The 17860-nt window shown below is 34.3% G+C and overlaps 3 protein-coding genes and 2 non-coding genes across 5 annotated transcripts; 3 read left to right on the top strand and 2 right to left on the bottom strand.

The window, feature by feature from the left end:
* Positions 1-913: 913 nt before the first annotated feature.
* Positions 914-3887, top strand: LOC132613848 (large ribosomal subunit protein uL29-like). Its single transcript, XM_060328128.1, has 4 exons — positions 914-1030; positions 1111-1246; positions 3175-3331; positions 3548-3887. Exons 1-4 carry the CDS (start codon positions 1027-1029, stop codon positions 3620-3622), a joined length of 372 nt encoding a protein of 123 aa, XP_060184111.1. The 5' UTR covers positions 914-1026; the 3' UTR covers positions 3623-3887.
* On the top strand, positions 2288-2377 carry LOC132616396 (small nucleolar RNA snoR109). Its single transcript, XR_009573178.1, has one exon. It is a non-coding gene; the product is annotated as a small nucleolar RNA snoR109 (small nucleolar RNA).
* Positions 2847-2936, top strand: LOC132616395 (small nucleolar RNA snoR109). Its single transcript, XR_009573177.1, has one exon. It is a non-coding gene; the product is annotated as a small nucleolar RNA snoR109 (small nucleolar RNA).
* Positions 3888-4496: 609 nt separating the features above from the next.
* LOC132613847 (probable pectate lyase 4) lies at positions 4497-10376 on the bottom strand. Its single transcript, XM_060328127.1, has 5 exons — positions 10039-10376; positions 7650-8001; positions 7356-7566; positions 7204-7272; positions 4497-5271 (listed from the first exon to the last, which is right to left on the bottom strand). Exons 1-5 carry the CDS (start codon positions 10166-10168, stop codon positions 5032-5034), a joined length of 1002 nt encoding a protein of 333 aa, XP_060184110.1. The 5' UTR covers positions 10169-10376; the 3' UTR covers positions 4497-5031.
* Positions 10377-14667: 4291 nt separating this feature from the next.
* On the bottom strand, positions 14668-15979 carry LOC132614660 (probable membrane-associated kinase regulator 4). The gene has a single exon (XM_060329167.1). It carries the CDS (start codon positions 15956-15958, stop codon positions 14957-14959), a length of 1002 nt encoding a protein of 333 aa, XP_060185150.1. The 5' UTR covers positions 15959-15979; the 3' UTR covers positions 14668-14956.
* Positions 15980-17860: the final 1881 nt, after the last annotated feature.

Below are 17860 nucleotides of genomic sequence, written 5' to 3' on the forward strand. Positions count from 1 at the left end.
ATAAGTTTTATATTTGAACGAGTTGTTTTTCACAATATAAGTTTAGTATATAGATTATGTTTTAAAAAAAGCTTTCAGAAATCATTTTAAAAAGGAGTGATTTAAAGTCTTGAAAATATTACACATTATCTGCTACAATAGATAAAGATAAACTTATAACTACTAAAAATTATACGTCCAGACAGTGTCTATTACTTGAAGTCTTAAACTCTTTTTGAACTCACCAAACGTTGGAAACTTGGAATTACTTTGTGAGTGTTAGCAAAACGAAAAGGCTACAGTGTGTAAGGAAGTAGTAATGGGCCATACTGAAATTGAACGGGCAATTCGCAGGAATGTCCTTCTTTTGGGTTGGACTTTAATTTTTGTCCATTAAATTGGTGGTCTTTAATATTTATCCTTCTCCTAATATCATGAAGTTTTGGGTTCAAATTTTGACTCAGTCAAAAAATAAAAAAAAATTCGCAAGGGCAGAGTTTGTTGCAAAACTCTCCCTCCAGGCAGAGTTCTAAACTCTACCCGCAGGTAGAGTTTTGCAAACTCTGCGCGCAGGTAGAGTTTTGTATGCCTGCAAATACAGTTTGCATTCAAAATTCTACCTGAGGCATAGCAAAGTTAGGCCTCAGGCAGAGTTTTATATGCCTGTAGGTAGAGTTTTGTATGCCTGCAGGCAGAGTTTGCATTCAAACTTCTACCTGAGGCATGCAAAACTCTGCTTTGTAAATCCCAACTTATGCCTTGCAAATTTTTATTTTTTCTGACTGAGCGGGAGTTCAAACTCGAAACCAAAGGGTTTCTAGCAAAGGACGAAATTTAAAGACCACCAATTTAAGGACAAAAATTAAACACTAGTGCTTTTGAAGACAATATCCCGCACAAAAAAATGAAATAGAACCATAAATGGGCCTCTGAATCGAAATCCAGCCCAAAGAAGATTCTCAATCACAACTATTATAAATTCATGGATCAGCCACAGCCAGCGTACCCCAAAACCCTAATCCCCTTCACCCCTCTCAAGGAGCAGCCATGGGTACGTAGGTAGCTTCAAAATAGTATTTTGTGATTTTTTACTGCTTGAGATTAATGTGATGATTTTTGTTTAAAATGCAGCAAGAATAAAAGTACATGAGCTGAGAAACAAGACTAAAACAGAGCTTTTAGCTCAGTTGAAGGATCTGAAAGCCGAACTTTCCCTTCTTCGTGTTGCTAAGGTCACTGGTGGTGCTTCTAACAAGCTCTCCAAAATGTATGCAATTTTCCCCCTATGTTGTTTTACTTCCACCGTCTCAATTTATGTGATATAGTTTGACTGGACATACAGTTTAAGAAATAAAGAAAGACTTTTAAATCTTGTATTTTAAAATAAGCCAAAAATATTTGTGTGCTTATGAATTATTTCGTTAAGCGTAAAAGTTAAATTTTAAAGTTAAATTATTACCGAATAAGGAAATGTATTTTTTTTTGGATGGACTAAAGAGGAAAGCGTATCATATAAATTGGGACAGAGTGATTTTAGTTTAAGATGTGAATATATCTAGTGAGGTGTGTTGCCTAAGCATATAAAGCATGTAGTTTAACTTTGCTCCTTGTGCATTTATATATATATAAAAAAGCTGATTTGAGAATGTTTAAATGTAATGAATGGGGATATAGGAAGTAAAAGATCCTTACTAAGAACTAAGAAGTTTCAATAAACTTTGAGGGAAGGCGGTATTTGTTTATAGAAGCTACATATATAAACAAGCTGACTTGAGAATGTTATATATAAACAAGTCGACATATCTGCTTACCGAACTTCTTACATTTTGCATACCCACTGAAGGCTGTCTTGTTTATTATCGGGCTTGCTATTGGTGATTCTCCTTGAGACACCTCAGAGTTGCTCTGTATTGAGGTGTTCTTTTGAGGGGGGTGTGGGGATGCAAATAAGGAGATGAGTATCTAAAGTGAGAATTACAATAAGATGATGACAAGTATCCAATTGAGTAGAAGTATTACATGTTTACTATGTTAGCATTCCTGTAAGAACATCCCAATAGAAGCTTCAAAGATATGCCCACCCCATTTCCATTCCTGAAGTAGCCCTGTTTGTGGTTATTGAATCTTTTCATAGAAGGTTAATATCCTCTAATGCAAAATTGAAGCCGTAACAGCAAGAAGTAACTGATCTAAATGTTTAACATAACCTCTTGATGGTTTTCTTTGAAGGAAGGCTGTCTTGTTTATAGAAGCTACATTGTACCAAGAGGAGGGTTAAGCTTGGTACCCGTCATCTTGACTGCCATTGAGGCTGTAGCTATATGAACATAATTGAGAAGTTTACTGGCCGGTTGTTATAAATCTGTTGGCATATCTGCTTACCGAACTTCTAACATTTTGCATAAGCATGTCTTGTTTCTAATCGGGCTTGCTATTGGTGATTATCCTTGAGACGCATAAGAGTTACTTTGTATTGGGTGTTCTTTTTTAGGGGGTTGGGGTGTGAGGGGGCAAATCAGAAAAAGAAGAGGATCTAAAGTGAGAATTACTATAAGATGATTACAAGTATCCGATTGAGTACAGTAGTGATTGTTTGCTATGTTGCAGCTCCTATATAAACCTTGCAATATAAAGTTTCACAGATCCACCCACACCATTTCCATCCCTGCAGTAGCCCTGATTGTGGTTTTCAAGTCCTCATGAAGGTTTTAATATCTTCTAATTCAAAATTGAAGCCATAACAACAAACAGTAACTGATCTCAATGTTTAACATAAGCCCTTGATGAAAGGTTGTCCTGGTTATAGAAGCTACATGTACCAAGAGGAGGAGGGTTAAGTTGCTTGTCCCTCATCTTGACTGCCATGGTGGCTGTAGCTATATGAATGCGTTTGAGGAGTTTACTGGCCGGTTGTTGTAAATCTGCTGACATATCTGCTTACCGAACTTCTTACATTTTGCATACCCAATGAAGGTTGTCTTGTTTTTAATCAGGCTTGCTATTGGTGATTATCCTTCTGGCACGTAAGAATTATTTTGTATGGTATTTTTTTGGGGGTGGGAAGGTGGAGTATAGCAAGTCAGAATTACAATAAGATGATGTTAAGTATCCTATTGAGTAGAGTAGTGATTGTTTTGCTGTTACCATATATTATGCTTTACCTTGAGCTTATGTTGTGGGATTTTGTGGATGCAGTAAGGTGGTGAGGTTGTCAATTGCACAGGTTTTGACAGTGATCTCACAGAAGCAAAAGTCAGCTCTTAGGGAAGCTTACAAGAACAAGAAGTACTTGCCTCTTGACCTTCGCCCCAAGAAAACCAGGGCAATCCGCAGACGTTTGACTAAGCACCAGGTATTTTTTCTAGCGTTCCACTGTTTCCTCATTTTGGAGTAGCTAGATTGCATGCTCTTACAGTGCATGTGCTGTTTATGGGTTCTCTATCATATTTCATCTGATGAATTGTGTAATGCTAAGGGTTTTTAGTTTTCCAACATAGTGCATTATGTTTGAACGCCAACTAGAAATATATGCTAACCAACAATTTGATGATTTTTTTTTTCACTGCAGGCATCCTTGAAGACAGAGAGAGAGAAGAAGAAGGAGATGTACTTCCCTTTGAGAAAATATGCTATCAAAGTGTAGGATAAGATCTACTAAAGCTGAGATTTTGTTTTTGGATCAGAAAAATTATTTGTCGAACGTGTCAGCAATACAAATTTTGTTTTGCTTTGTTTCACCTAGTGCTCTTGACATTTGATACATGACCAGTATGGCGCTTCATTTGATTCGAGTATTGGGAGTTTGACTATTTTATGTTGAATGCGTGTTTGTGTTAGTGATGTCATGCCATGTTAAAGAATCCTTCCTGTTATGCCCACAGTGTCTGAATATCATTCTATTTCTGTCACTTGAAACTGTTGCACAGTTGGGTGTCTTGAGAAAAAGTTAGTTCCTGCTCCCAGATAGTGTTGTTTGCCAGTTTTTCAGCTACAATCATTGTGAGAATTGGCCCAAAGGGAAATATTAGGTTTTATGGTGTTGTGGGTTGAAGGTGTATTTCAAGTGAAAATTCATAAGTTTTCAGTATTTACTCAAAATTCCAACTTTCACTACCTTTTTGGTTTTCCAGAACACTACAACTATTAAAGGGGGCAAAACTCTCTAATTCTTAGAACTCATGATTTTGGCCAAATAGAGTGGGTGATTTGAGCCAAAATCTCTTTGTACATGATTTCTAACGAAATTAAGACCAACAAGAATAAGGTAAATCATCTTGAACTTTTTAGAAATGTTAACGAGCTTAACAGAATTGCGTTGTGAACTTAAATAGTTACATTAACCGAGTAATACTTATAGTAGTTTTAAGGGCAGAAGTTTTACAAGACAGAGCATTGAATGTTGTATACGAACTGACATCAACAAGTCACATTAAATAGATCCGAGTAATACGTATAGTAGTTTTAAGGGCAGTAGTTTTACAAGACACAGCATAGAATGTTGTATATACGAACTGACATCAAGAAGTCACATTAAATAGTTTGATAAAAATCAAAGCCTTTGGCGGTTTGGCCAAAATCATATAAAGCACCTGCAAATTGATACAATGATGTTCAATATATACTTTGATATTCTTATATACGAAATATAGGACAATAAGTTTCACTGAAGTTTGAAATGATGAGAACCGAGGAAAGCACATATATTACATTACATATAGAGATAGGCTAGATTTAAGAAAGATCCGTCTGAAACATAATTTACTACCTCAATAAATTCCCAAGAGCATTCAACAAATCTTCTCTTCCTCTATCTACCCCAGCCTCAGTGCAGTTCATAGATGAAACCAGAGGCAGATCCAACATTTGAACATTATGAGCTCGGGCTCAGAATCGTATCACAACCCATTTGGTTTGTTGGGATCGGGATATATTATTTGTAATTATTTAGTGAACTGTTTAACACTTAAACAAGGTTTGAGCCAGAGTTACTAGGTTTGGATGAACCCTATCTAAAGCGCTACATCGAACCTCCGGAAGAAACTAGCATGCAGGTTACATCTGACCAACACACTCTTCCTGTGGCCGGGGAATAGATTGCCAACCTGTGCAAATTTGGAGAACAGCTTTGAGGGAGTCTGAGGCTGGTTCCAGTGTCCAGACAGGGTAAAATTCACTTGGATGAAAAACACACTCTCCACCAACACCTGTTAACAAACTTCCCTGAGCTCCATTTAGAAACATGTCCCCTTCAGATCTGATTAAACCAGTCCTTGCTTCCTCCTTATCTGCTGCCTAAATAACCAAAGACGATTACAAAAAGCTGAAAACGAGAACATATACAATAACCCCTTCAAAATAGCAATATCATCGGCATAGAAGTAGTAATGATTAATAATAAGAAACATCAATATTTTTCTTGATGGACACATGAAAAAGCCCATGGTATTATTTTCGAACCTTCAGGTGCAAATACCAATTTTCACTACTTCCAGACTCTTCAAGTTGTGAATTGAAATATCAAAATAGACATTGAGGAATAACTTGCAATAGCATTTATATTAAAGAAAACTCAAATGTAGACCATAGGCAGGACCAAAGTTGCTTCAAGCTGGAGATACATCGAGAATTGATGTAAAATTACTATAGCTCAAATATAGAGTTATTTTATGGATAATTTCCATGTGCTTTTGCCCTTGAGCCTAACAATTAGAAAGGTCTATGGCATAATGGCAGTCAACAGCTTTTATCCACAACTAGGGTCATCGGCTGCTTTCTAGCCCCATGATCCTGAAGGCGCCACATAACAGTAGGAATGAACATACTTAGCAATAATAAGGATAAGAGGAATTCAAACAAGTTTTCAGCTTCTGGTTCAGTGAAAAGACAGGGATATCAATGACACTTCCATACCAAACAGGAGAAGCATATACACTAAGTAATAGTATGATATTTCTAGTGAAGGACTCTGCTTGGAAATTTCACAATAAGGTTGTTTTTTTAAGGTAGTAATTTTCACAATAGGATCACACTGGGTCAAATTCAATTTTTATAATTTTTGGTCAATTCAATTTTTATAATTTTCTTTTTAATAATAGTGGTGTTCCGGTCGTGAAGGGCCTTGGCGTAACTGGTAAAGTTGCTGCCGTGAAGGTCACGGGTTCGAGCCATGGAAACAGCCTCTTGCATAAATGCAGGGTAAGGCTGCGTACAATAGACCCTTGTTGTGCGGCTGTTCTCCGGACCCCGCGCATAGGGGGAGCTTAGTGCATTGGGCTGAACTTTTTCCCTCCCAGACCCCACTTTGTGGGATTTCACTGGGTATGTTGTTGTTGTTGATGGTGGTGTTCTGGTCGGCTCGAACAACTCAATTAATTCCCCGAGCAGCCTGCTACAACCACAAGTGTCATCCTAATCCTAGCCCCTAAGGGTGGAGGAGATGGGCTCATACTGAGAGTTGTATCTGGAAGTTGAACCCGGATTCTCCAAGTTGTTACTCCTATTCCTCAACCACTCACCATACCTTTGGGGATAAATCCAACTTCTCAATCTAGTACAAGTTATTTCAAAAAAATCTAGTACAAGCGATTTTGATCTAGTCTATCTAACTTATGTTTGATCCATCTTTGACATCGAGTACTTCAGGATTCATTTAATCTTATCCTGATAAATGTACTAACCGTGATTCAAAATAATTATTTGTGCGACTTACATGGTGTAAGTTTAGAATAAAATAGACGAGTAGGTCATCTATAAAATAAAAGCAATGCCTAGAGACCAGCATATCTTTGGCAAAATTGATGCAAAATTGGGTTTGATCCAAGTATTCACTGAAGCAAAACTAATATATGTCAATTTATCTCCTTAAATCAAGGTTGTCCCAGAAGTAGATTAATTCCTCGGAGAACTAGAACTAGAAAATTGATTGTGCTTGCGTTATTCAATTTGGACTTAAACACTAAGTTAAAGGATCAAATCTTGAGCAAGCTACAACTTCTAACAAATAGAGTGTACATTCCTCAAGTAGTCACAGGGAGATTAAGCTTATCGAACAACTAAAAAAAAACTATTAGAAAGGAAAATAATAAATAAAATCCACTTTCAATGTATCGCTATAAGTGAACCTATTATCAACTTGGGTTGCCAAGTCACTAAGAAAACCATTTGTAAAAGATAAAACCTTCATCTTGGAAAACCAAAGATACAAATTAAAAGGCGTTGCATTACCTTCTCTGTGTAGTATTCAAAAGCTTTTTTCTTCTGTGTAGCTTCATATATGTTGCATTGGGAATATATCTGGAATCAACATTAACAAACAATATACTTGGTTATAAATTATTAACATGCATCAAACTGCACCCAGGAAGAAAGAAATTTACCTGTGATTCTACGCTGGCACAAACAGCATATATACCCCAATTTCTAGTGTAATTGTTGTACAGATGAACTTTTCCAAATCTAACACGAGGTTGCCTCTGTCGTGTCCCATCAAAGAAACAGTGGTGGATGGTTACTCTGATACATCTATCCCCAACATGAGTCGGGTCCGCTCCAATAAGCATTGTCTTATCATGCTGAGCAAAATAACACCTGCAGGAAGTGATCATTAAGATCATTAATCTGCAACGGAAAGTATCTCAATGTACAAAATCTGAAAAGTAACTATCCAGTACCTAGAAATAGTGATATCTGTGCTTTGTCTGGTTATATCGATTAGCCCATCATCATAATCACGAAGAGAACAGCGGTCTATCCAGATGTGCCTAGAATTTGGTTTTATTTGAATACCATCAACGTCATGACCTCTGCCACCTTCAAACTCCAAATTGCATACAATTATGTGCTCACAATCCTTCAGTTGTAAGCCTTTGCCAGTGAGTTTTATCCTTTGGCCACGACCATCGATAGATTTATGAGATGACACACGTAGGTAAGACGCGAGATGAATGGTGCCTGAAACTTCAAAAACAATCCATAGCGGTTGTTTCTTACGGCATCCATCACGAAGTGATCCTGGACCATCATCTACAAACAAGAAAGTGTATGGTGTTTAACACGCTGGAAAACTTTCCGAATTTATGTACTAAACCTAGATCAATAATGCATGCATTTACAAACTGGCATGCCTCAATCTTTTGGATGCCCAAATTAAGTTCTTAACAGCAGGTCATGTTTATGCACAATAAGCACCAATATATTTAGATTCTACTTTCTCTTGAAGTCATCTTTTATTTCTTCGGAGAAACAAGAAGGGATAGAAAAGCAGTATATCATTAGTTAGCAAGTGAAATAATATAGGTGCTTCTTTGTTAGGAAAGACCTACTGAAATGAACCACCCCCATTACAACCAAAGCGGATACTGAGCCCGTTTGGATTGGCTTATAAGTTGCTTAGAAGCTGTTTTCAGCTTTTTTGAGTGTTTGGCTGGCCAGCTTAAAGTCATTTTGTGCTTAAAATAAGCTCAAAAAAACAATTGGGCCCATTTGACTTAGCTTATCTAAAGCAGCTTATAAGCTGAAAACAGCTTATAAGCCAAAAAAAATAAGTTAGACTAACCCAACTTATTTTTTTTAGCTTATAAGCTGCAAACAGTTTATAGGCATAAGCCCATCCAAACAGGCTCACTTTATAAGGCCTTTGGTTTTTAGTTTCTCACTGGACTACCCAACTACTTCAGTTCGAGAGGAATCCTGAGGGTAAAATTACGCAAACCAATCTGTTCTCACCATTAACATTAACTGGTGAGAAGAATTACTAGTAATTATTCACATGACATTTTCTACATTCTAGCCAAGTTAATCTGAGGGGGATAATAGTTACTATACTAAGTCATGTCGAAAATTATCTAAAATGAGCAATTTTAATCAACTTTCTTTTTGAGAAACTGGTACTGTATTTTTTAATCAACTTTCTTTTAAACTTTTCTTGAACATTAACTCTTTCTGAACACATTATTAACTTGTTTAGACAACCCATATAAAAAAGAACAGACCTCATTAAATCTAAATACACTACACCACTTTTTTTTTTTTTTTTTTGGTGATTCCCCTCCCCTTTTATTCCCGTTTGATCTCCCTTTGTTGGAGTTATTGCTCCTTTGGTGACTCGAACCCACAACCCTGGGGTTGTAGGTTGGGAGGTGCTGACCATCTGAGCAACCCCCTTGTCAACCCACCTTAACTATAACTATAACAATAACAATACAAATGAGAAGCAGAGTTATGTATATATGATCCTTTAGGAAGCTAGTCATATCTTCTGATTCAGATAAGCAGTTCCGATTTCAAGCACATTAAATAACAGAACCCAAAGGTTGTATCCCAAAAAGAGCTCTTATATACGTGTGTAAATGACAGGTTCAATTATGAGCTGAAGCAAAAACATTAGGCGATTTCTTTCTATCTGTCCAATCCTTGGTAGACAGAGTTACCCCATGCTAGTGGGAAGTAGCAGGTACCCCAAAGAATTAGATGAGGTGCACGCAAGCTAGCCTGAACACCACGCTTATTAAAAAAAGAAGTATATATGTGTGTGTAAATAGTACTCCCTCCGTCCCAATTTATGTGATATAGTTTGATTGGGCACGAAGTTTAAGAAATAAAGGAAGACTTTTGAATGTTACGGTCTAAAATAAGCCAAAATATTTCTGTGATTATAGATCATCTCGTTAAACGTGAAAGATAAAGTTTAATGTTAAATTATTGTCAAATAAGGAAATGTATCCTTTTTTTTTCTATAGACTAAAAAAGAAGAAAGCGTATCACATGAATTGGGACAGAAGGAGTAATTTTCTGAGAAACAAATGTGTATATATAATAAGTCCAAACAACATCAATGTACAGACAATAAAGCCAAATTATGATAATAAAAAGAAAATACTTGTGCAATATCCTACATACACCATTAATCAAGTCAACTAAACATTGTAAAAATATTTTTTCATCACAATTTTTTCACATAAAAAATTAATAATAATGATCGCAATTCTAAAAACCAAGAACACAATATAATACTCTATAATTCACATTCAGTAAAGAAGGAAATGGGACAATGGAACAAACCGGCCAATGTTGTAACAGAGTAAACCGGACCGTTTAGACCGCCAATAGCAAACCGGCCAAATCCTTCGGCTCGACCGGCTAGAGCTTTTAAACTCGAATCCACATCAGAATATGGTAAAACAGACATCATTAAGCAGTAATTTAGTTTTTACTGAGCGTTAAACCGGTAAATTTTAGCCGGCTGGTGAAGTTGAACCGGAATAATCAATTGATAATATATTTGGATTGGTCACATTAAAGACATATTGAGATTTATATGTAATGCTTGGTCAGATTTTTACTGTTCCTTTTAAATTGGAGATAAGCAATGAACTTCTTTTTAACTATAAATATCGGTTATTCTAAATTTACACATTAGACTATAAATTTAGATTTACCTCGAAAACTGCTGAAAAATTGCACCTTTAAACGAATAAGTGTTTTATTCTATCGAAAGAAATTATGTTCACACGAATGAAAAGAAAATACTATTCCATTTTCAATTTAAGAGAGGTTTTTTTGCATTTCGAAATTCAAACGTACGAAATTTGAATAATATTTTAAGATGTATTTTATCACTAAATTGATACGAGAAAAACTTGTAACTTATAACTGGTACTTTTCATTTAATTTTGAAAATATAAGTTTTAATCTTAAAATATTAAGTTAATTTAATACAATTTATTTTAAAAATTAGTCAAATTAACTCTCGCATAGCGAAAGATATTACATAAATTGGGCCGTAGGGTTATGACTTAGAGTCTGTTTGGATGGGCTTATGCCTATAAGCTGTTTATAGCTTATAAGCTAAAATAAATAAATTGGGGTAGTCTAACTTATTTTTTTTTTGCTTATAAGCTGTTTTCAGCTTATAAGCTGCTTTAGATAAGCTAAGTCAAATGGATCTAATTATTTTTTTGAGCTTATTTTAAGCACAAAATGACTTTAAGCTGACCAGCCAAACACTTAAAAAAGCTGAAAACAACTTATAAGCCAATCCAAACGGGCTCTTAGTCATTATTCAAACGCTTAAGGGTAAGTATACTGAAAAGTGAAATCCGATGTGACCAAATGTAAAAGATACTTCATCTGTCCCATATTATTTGGCCACATTACTAAAAATATGTGTCCCAAATTACTTATTCATTTACAAAATCAAGATAAAATTAATTAAATATTTTCCATCTTACCCTTAGTATTAAATGTTCTTGAAAATAGTCAATATTGATTAGAGAATGCATTTATTGGAGAGGGATAGGGATAAGATGGTAAAATACATCTTTTATTTATGATTTCTTAAGGAGTGTGCAAAAGGGAAAATTACCAAATAATATGAGACGGAGGGAGTATTTAATATATCATAAATTATGGTCATATTTCATATTCTCCTATATAAAAAGTCACAGAGTGCAGCTAAAGCAGGCTGCACACGGTAGACATGCCTGCTTGGTCACAAGGGCATTTCTGGTATTTTTGCTTTTTGTGCTTTAAACTTATTATACTTCTAGCTGTAATGGATTGAAACAGGTAAAAATAGAATCTCTTGCCCTCTTACAATTTGAATAGTAGAAAATGATTTTTTCAAATCTTTTATGTGTTTTTTTTCAAATCTCTAATGTGTAAAAAATGAAGATCTCTTGTAAAAATGTTATAAAACTAAATAAAGTTTGTAAAAGACCAAAAACCCAATTCTCCATTGAAATGGCCCACTAAAAATTGCATAAATTTCATATTTACACATAATAAGTAAGCTTCAACTTTAAGATTTTTCCAATTCGAAGCCATGTGTATACCTTTTTCTTTATAAAAATAAGATTTAAGTAATTCTATGATATTTACACAACACGCTTGGCAGTTAAATATTTTGCTAAGTTTCCTTTGGGAGTTGAAAATATTGATAAAAAATATTTGAGCACGCCAGGCATAATTTTATGATTCAAATGTTATTCAGAAGCAATTGATAAATGGATTTGTATATATGCACATAATAAATTTAGCATTGATTGTATTTTTGTTGTTCTTAATAAGTAATAACAATCAACTTTTCATTTTACTCTTAATGAAATGATTTACTACCGCATAAATACATAACTTATATTAGATCACAAGTTTAAAAATTATTTAATTAATACTACTTAAAAAAATAAATTTTTGAATACATATTGGACCGTGCACAGCACGGGTTTCCTCGCTAGTACCATTAGAAGTGGCTACTTGGTGTCATTACTACTTTAATCTCTCTGATAAAATTTGAAAATCGTTAAAGCAAAATGCTTCCCTTTAGCTATACAGTCGTACCTCCCCATAAAAATCATCTTCCATAATAACATCTCACTAAAATATTTATGTTTTCGGTGGAATTGATTTTTCATATTATATGTTCTTTAAAATAATATTTTATTATTGTAACCAAAAAAATACCGAGACAAACAATAATATTATAGAGAGGTTTGATTTATTCAATTTTTTAATTTAAAGTATTTAACTTGCAGTTAATATTGACAAACTTCAGTTGCGTTGTGCTCTTTCTCCGCTTCTTTTTCTTCTTCATGCCTAATCGCATTCACCAGAGGGTATATTCAACCTTTAGCTTGAAAGTAATCTCCCATAATATTACATTAGGATTAGGTTCATGAGCTCCTACATGAATTCTACTCCTAAGTGTATCAAAGTTGTTGATTTTAATTTGAGTGAATAGGTTAAATATCTCCTAAATTATTATTGTTTTGTGAGTTTTATATTTAAATTATTGGGTATTTACAGAACTTCCTGAACTATCATGAATTCATTTTAAAATACTTCCCGGAGGAATATGTCATGCTACGTAAACATCACGCTCCAAAAGCTTCTCCAAAGAGTTCCAAGTAACAGTACGTACGCGTGGGAAAATATTTGAGTGAATAGGATAAAATCCTCTAAACTATTACCGTTTTGCGAGTTCCAGCATACCTTAACTACTGGATGATCATAAAACCCCCAAAACTATCATGAACTCATTGTGCCAGACGTACACAATTTAAAGACTTTTTTCTCTCCCACACGCCTCTCAGCAAGTTATCCCAAACATTTTGCTACATATTCGACCGGGGGTTTTAATCTAAAGGATGCTATAGTCCGTGAATGTAACATAAACACCTAATAATTTAGGTATAAAACTCGCAAAATGGTGATAGTTTAGGGGTTTATTATACCTATTCACTCTAAATTTAAGTAGGATTTTGTAATTCAAGCGTGATGACATTATAAAGTCGTGAGGCGTGAGCGATTAAGCATCCCAAATTATATTTACGACATAACCAGAGATGGAATAATGTTGAAACATGTTACTCTGATTAGGAAGTGTATTTATACATAAGTAACTGAAGTTGGCACTTTGGTTAAAGATTGTAGTTGCCTTCATTTATGCTCTCGTGATTCATTAATGTTTAAATGTCAATGCATTAATTTGGAACGTGCAAGATGATTTAATTTGAGCTAACACATTGTTCATTGAATTCATTAATAATATCCTACTTCTTGATTTGTCAATAAGGATGATATGAAAAGTTATAAGCTTTTAATTTTTACTAATAATGCTGGAGAACAGGAGAAAATTGAGGGACATGAATAGTAGACAGGTCGTAAAGATGCACTTGGATGCATTAAGGATCTTTTACTATGATAAAAAATGACTTGAGGAAGTGGTTATAACATTTTATTGTGTATCTTTATGCATTTAGGTGTTCAATGAAATACTAAAAAGGGATTAGTGGAAGAGCAGGTTCCATCCCGGAGTATGGTTTCTTTCGCTGGAGAATTACAGTATTACATAAATAAAGCAAACAATTTTTTTTTTATTATATATAAACTGTTGAGTCCTCTTAATATATCTGATGTAGTGATAAAAGGGGTTAAAAGCTGTTTTCGGTCCACATATTCAAATTTTTGGGATAACATTTTATTATAGTATTTCTTTGAATCTTCTAATATGAATTGGTACTTTGTCTATTATTGAACTTTCTGAAATTTATGTCATCAGTTTGAAATTTGTACTTCCCTCAAAGCTGCTTAAAATAAAAGTGTGCTCTGAAAGTACATGCCATCGACGAATGCTCAATACTCAAAATTACAAATGAGAAGACATTCAAACTTTTAAGGCATAATATTCACTCCAAAAAAATGGGTAATTTGCGGAGGTTAAAAGTTACAATTCGCGGGGGTTTCAGCCTCCGCTAATTGCTTAAGGAGGCTAAAATCCCTGCGAAATGCAACTTTCAACCTCCACAAATTACCCATTTTTTTTATAGTGAATACATAAACAGACTCTCAAATTTGGCCTTAGCCGGCAAGTTATGCCCTCCAACTTTGGATGTGCACAAGTAGTTACCTCAACTTGTATAAAGTTGAACATGTAAACACAAATGCTGACGTGACACATAAACTTTGGAGGTGTCTAGATGGTCATTTTGTAACTTGGAGCATTCAACTGACAAATGGAGTCTAGTTGAGGTGCTTACTTGTGCACCCTCAAAGTTGAAGGACATACTTGTCAGCTAAGGCCAAGGTTGAGGGTCTGTTTATGTATTATGTCAACTTTTAATTGTTCATCATCTTATAAAAAGACGTAAATTTATCCCTAAACTATGAAACTGGCTTATACACACCCTTTACAATAGATTAAAGCATGCCCCGGAATAATTAAAATGTCTAGATGTATCACTAACCAATTGAAAAAGGTTCATTATACCCTTACCCCTACGTAGCTTCCACCATATTAGCCAAAATCAGACTTAACTTTTTCATGATGGAAAACGTTAATAGGAGAGACATATTTGAGACGAAAGATAATAATATCGACTTTCATGGATCGACCGGTAGACAGAGGACAAATATAAGAAAAATTGCAAATTTAAGGGTATACAAACTTTTCCCAAGAAATAATGAAATGGAAAAAAGACTTCTAACCCCTGCAGAGTTTTGCTCTTTCTTGTTCTTGAAAGATCCTCTTGGAAGCTGATAATGATCTGCCAAGTCCAGTGTCACTTACACTACTCTTTCTTGAATGAAACTTCTGCTTTTGAGAATTTTTACAATGACCAATTGCAGCCTGAATTGGATCAACCTCTCCATACACATCTTTGTTTCTCATTAACAAATGCAAATCTTGAATATTCCCATTTGTGTTCTTTGATCTTGAAACTGATGATGATGAAGAACAAGATTTAGCTGTTAACAACCTTTTAATAGCTCCTGAAAATGACTTGCTGTGATGAATTTTCCCAAATAATTCTTTCTTGGCTCCTAATTTATCGACACTATTATTAATCAAACACTTAAGCTTAGAATGATCAAATGAGAGTTGTTTGATAAGCCTTAGCTTTCTTGTCAATGAGCCTTTTGACCATTTTGATCTTTTTGAACCATCATCATCTGTTGAGTAGCCAAAGAAGTAGTCTTCTTGATTGAGTTCCCTACTAAATTGACAAGGGGTCCTAAAAGATTGATCAAAACATTTGCTGACATGAAGAAATTTTGATCTTTTTAAACTCTCATCATCTGATGAGTACTGAAAGAAGTAGTCTTGTGGATTGAGTTCTCTTCTAATATGACCAGATTGGAAAAAAGGGGTGCTAAAAGATTGTTCAAAATCATCAAAACTTTTTCTAACATGACGAAATTTGTTCCTAATTGGATTATTATGAAGAGGGAGGTGATCAAGAGGGAGGAGTTTTCCATTGTAGAAGAGTTCATCAGCTGTGGCTATTGGTGCGGTGTTTTTATCAATAAAGTTAGGCAACATTTGGAATTCAAATTCTTTAGCTTGTTGTGGTGGTGATGGGGAGATTTTTTTGAAATGGAATAAGGAAATGGTGGAGTTTGATGAGTTAATTACCTCCAATTCTATGTAATCTTCTTTTGCATCGTCATCTATGGAATGACCATATATTTGTGCATGTTCCATAGTACATACTCTGTGTGTGTGTGTGTGGGGGGGGGGGGGGGGAGTTAGGAGGTGTAGTTGAGCATTATGAGGCTAAATGAAGGAGAAGAGTACCATTTATAAAGACAGGAAGATTGCATGAGTAATATACTTTGATCAGTTTTTCAATTTATGTGAACTTATTTGGCTAGGGTGTTTAATAAAGAAAGAAAGAATTTTTAAAATTTGTAGTCTTATATAGTGAGTCATAATATTTGTGTGGTTGTAAACCTTTTGAAATTTGTTGTTTCGAATATGTCATGGCGACCACTTGTGTGACTATAAACAAGGCTGAATACATCGACAACCCCTTAAACTTGTCAGTAAATTCCATTTAAACACTCAAACTATGGTTTGTCCCTATAGAGAACTTGAAGCTCTGAACACATGATAAAGTGTTCCTATTAGACACTTTAAGTTCATATTTTGAAAAAACAAATGTGCGTGTTCACAAGAAGCCCATTACGTAGATAAGTTAATCAAATTAAATACGTCTCATCCTTTTAATTATACATATTAGCATCAATTGGAACATGTATGAGGTTTTACGGCTAAGTGAGGTTACTGTATATAATTAAAGGAGGTGATATATTTTAAATGGTTAACTTATCTACGTAATGACATTTGACAAAATGTACAAAAGCTTTTTTGAAATTTTGAGTTGAAGTGTCTAATAGGACATTTTATCACATGTTCAGCTTCTCAATCAGTATGTCCTAATTCGAGTGTCTAAATAAAATTTATTAGTAAGTTTAAGGGGTTGTATAAAAACTTCTCATTAAGAATAAAATAAGAAGCTCAAATTAAATTATTTCCAAATTTAAAATGATGTGTATTTTTTTTTGAAACATATTAGAAAGGAAATAACAGAGCTCCATTTCTTTTCACGTGAACTTATTTGATAACCATTAATGTGACTGGTACAAGAAGAACATGGAACAATTTACTTGGTGGACCGGGGTGCAAATTGGATCTCCTTATCAATTGAAGCTTGAAGGTAGGTGAGTAGAATTGGATACATATATATTTATCCCCTTCCCTTCTTCACCTCCAGTTATCGAAAACATTTCTTTTTTTACTTAGACAAGTGTGTAAATAGATGAAGATTCAAGATTTGAATTTTAAGGTTTATGATCTTAAGATAATCATTTCAAATGTTAATAATCAAGTTTGAAATATATATATATTCAGTGAATTTCTTAACATATAGTATGGGTCAATACAAAGTTACTAGGTTCGAACGAGCTCATTGCTTACTCTATTAATCCGCCCCTGATTGAAGGTAACTCTACTTAATAACATCTATTGATAAAACAATTAGAATAAACAGTAAATAATATGTTATTACAAGTTAAATTACATTAATAATATAAGAAATTTATCAACCTGATGTATATAACTTAAAATGGTTGATGATATTAATACATCATCAGATTATTTCTAGACCCCTCCGCCCAACGCTATCTTTTTCCTATACGGAATTAAAAGTATAGCCTATGTTTTGTCGGCGACAATGACATAATTAGCTCATATGTATACATAATTTCAAAATTGAAACTTAACCAACTCATTAATGATATCTTCATCAAGACGTTTAGGCATTTAACTATAAGCCCGAATGCGTAATAGAGGTGAAAAGGAAGAGGCATTAAAATTGGTGAATATGCAAACAATTTTTACCAACACATAACAAGATATCCCAATAAAATAAAATAAAATAAAAAAGACAAGATATCCATTATTTCAACTTCAAATTTGAAGTTTCAGAAAAAGATTTTATGGGGTTTTTCAAGGTTTTTCAATTTTCACTCACCAAAATTCAAATGTATTTTCATGTCCAAGTAGAATTTGAACTTTCAAATAGTTTTTTCAACTTCAAATACT

The sequence above is a fragment of the Lycium barbarum genome, chromosome 10 (genome assembly GCF_019175385.1).
Source record: "Lycium barbarum isolate Lr01 chromosome 10, ASM1917538v2, whole genome shotgun sequence".
In the NCBI taxonomy this organism is placed as follows: domain Eukaryota; kingdom Viridiplantae; phylum Streptophyta; class Magnoliopsida; order Solanales; family Solanaceae; genus Lycium; species Lycium barbarum.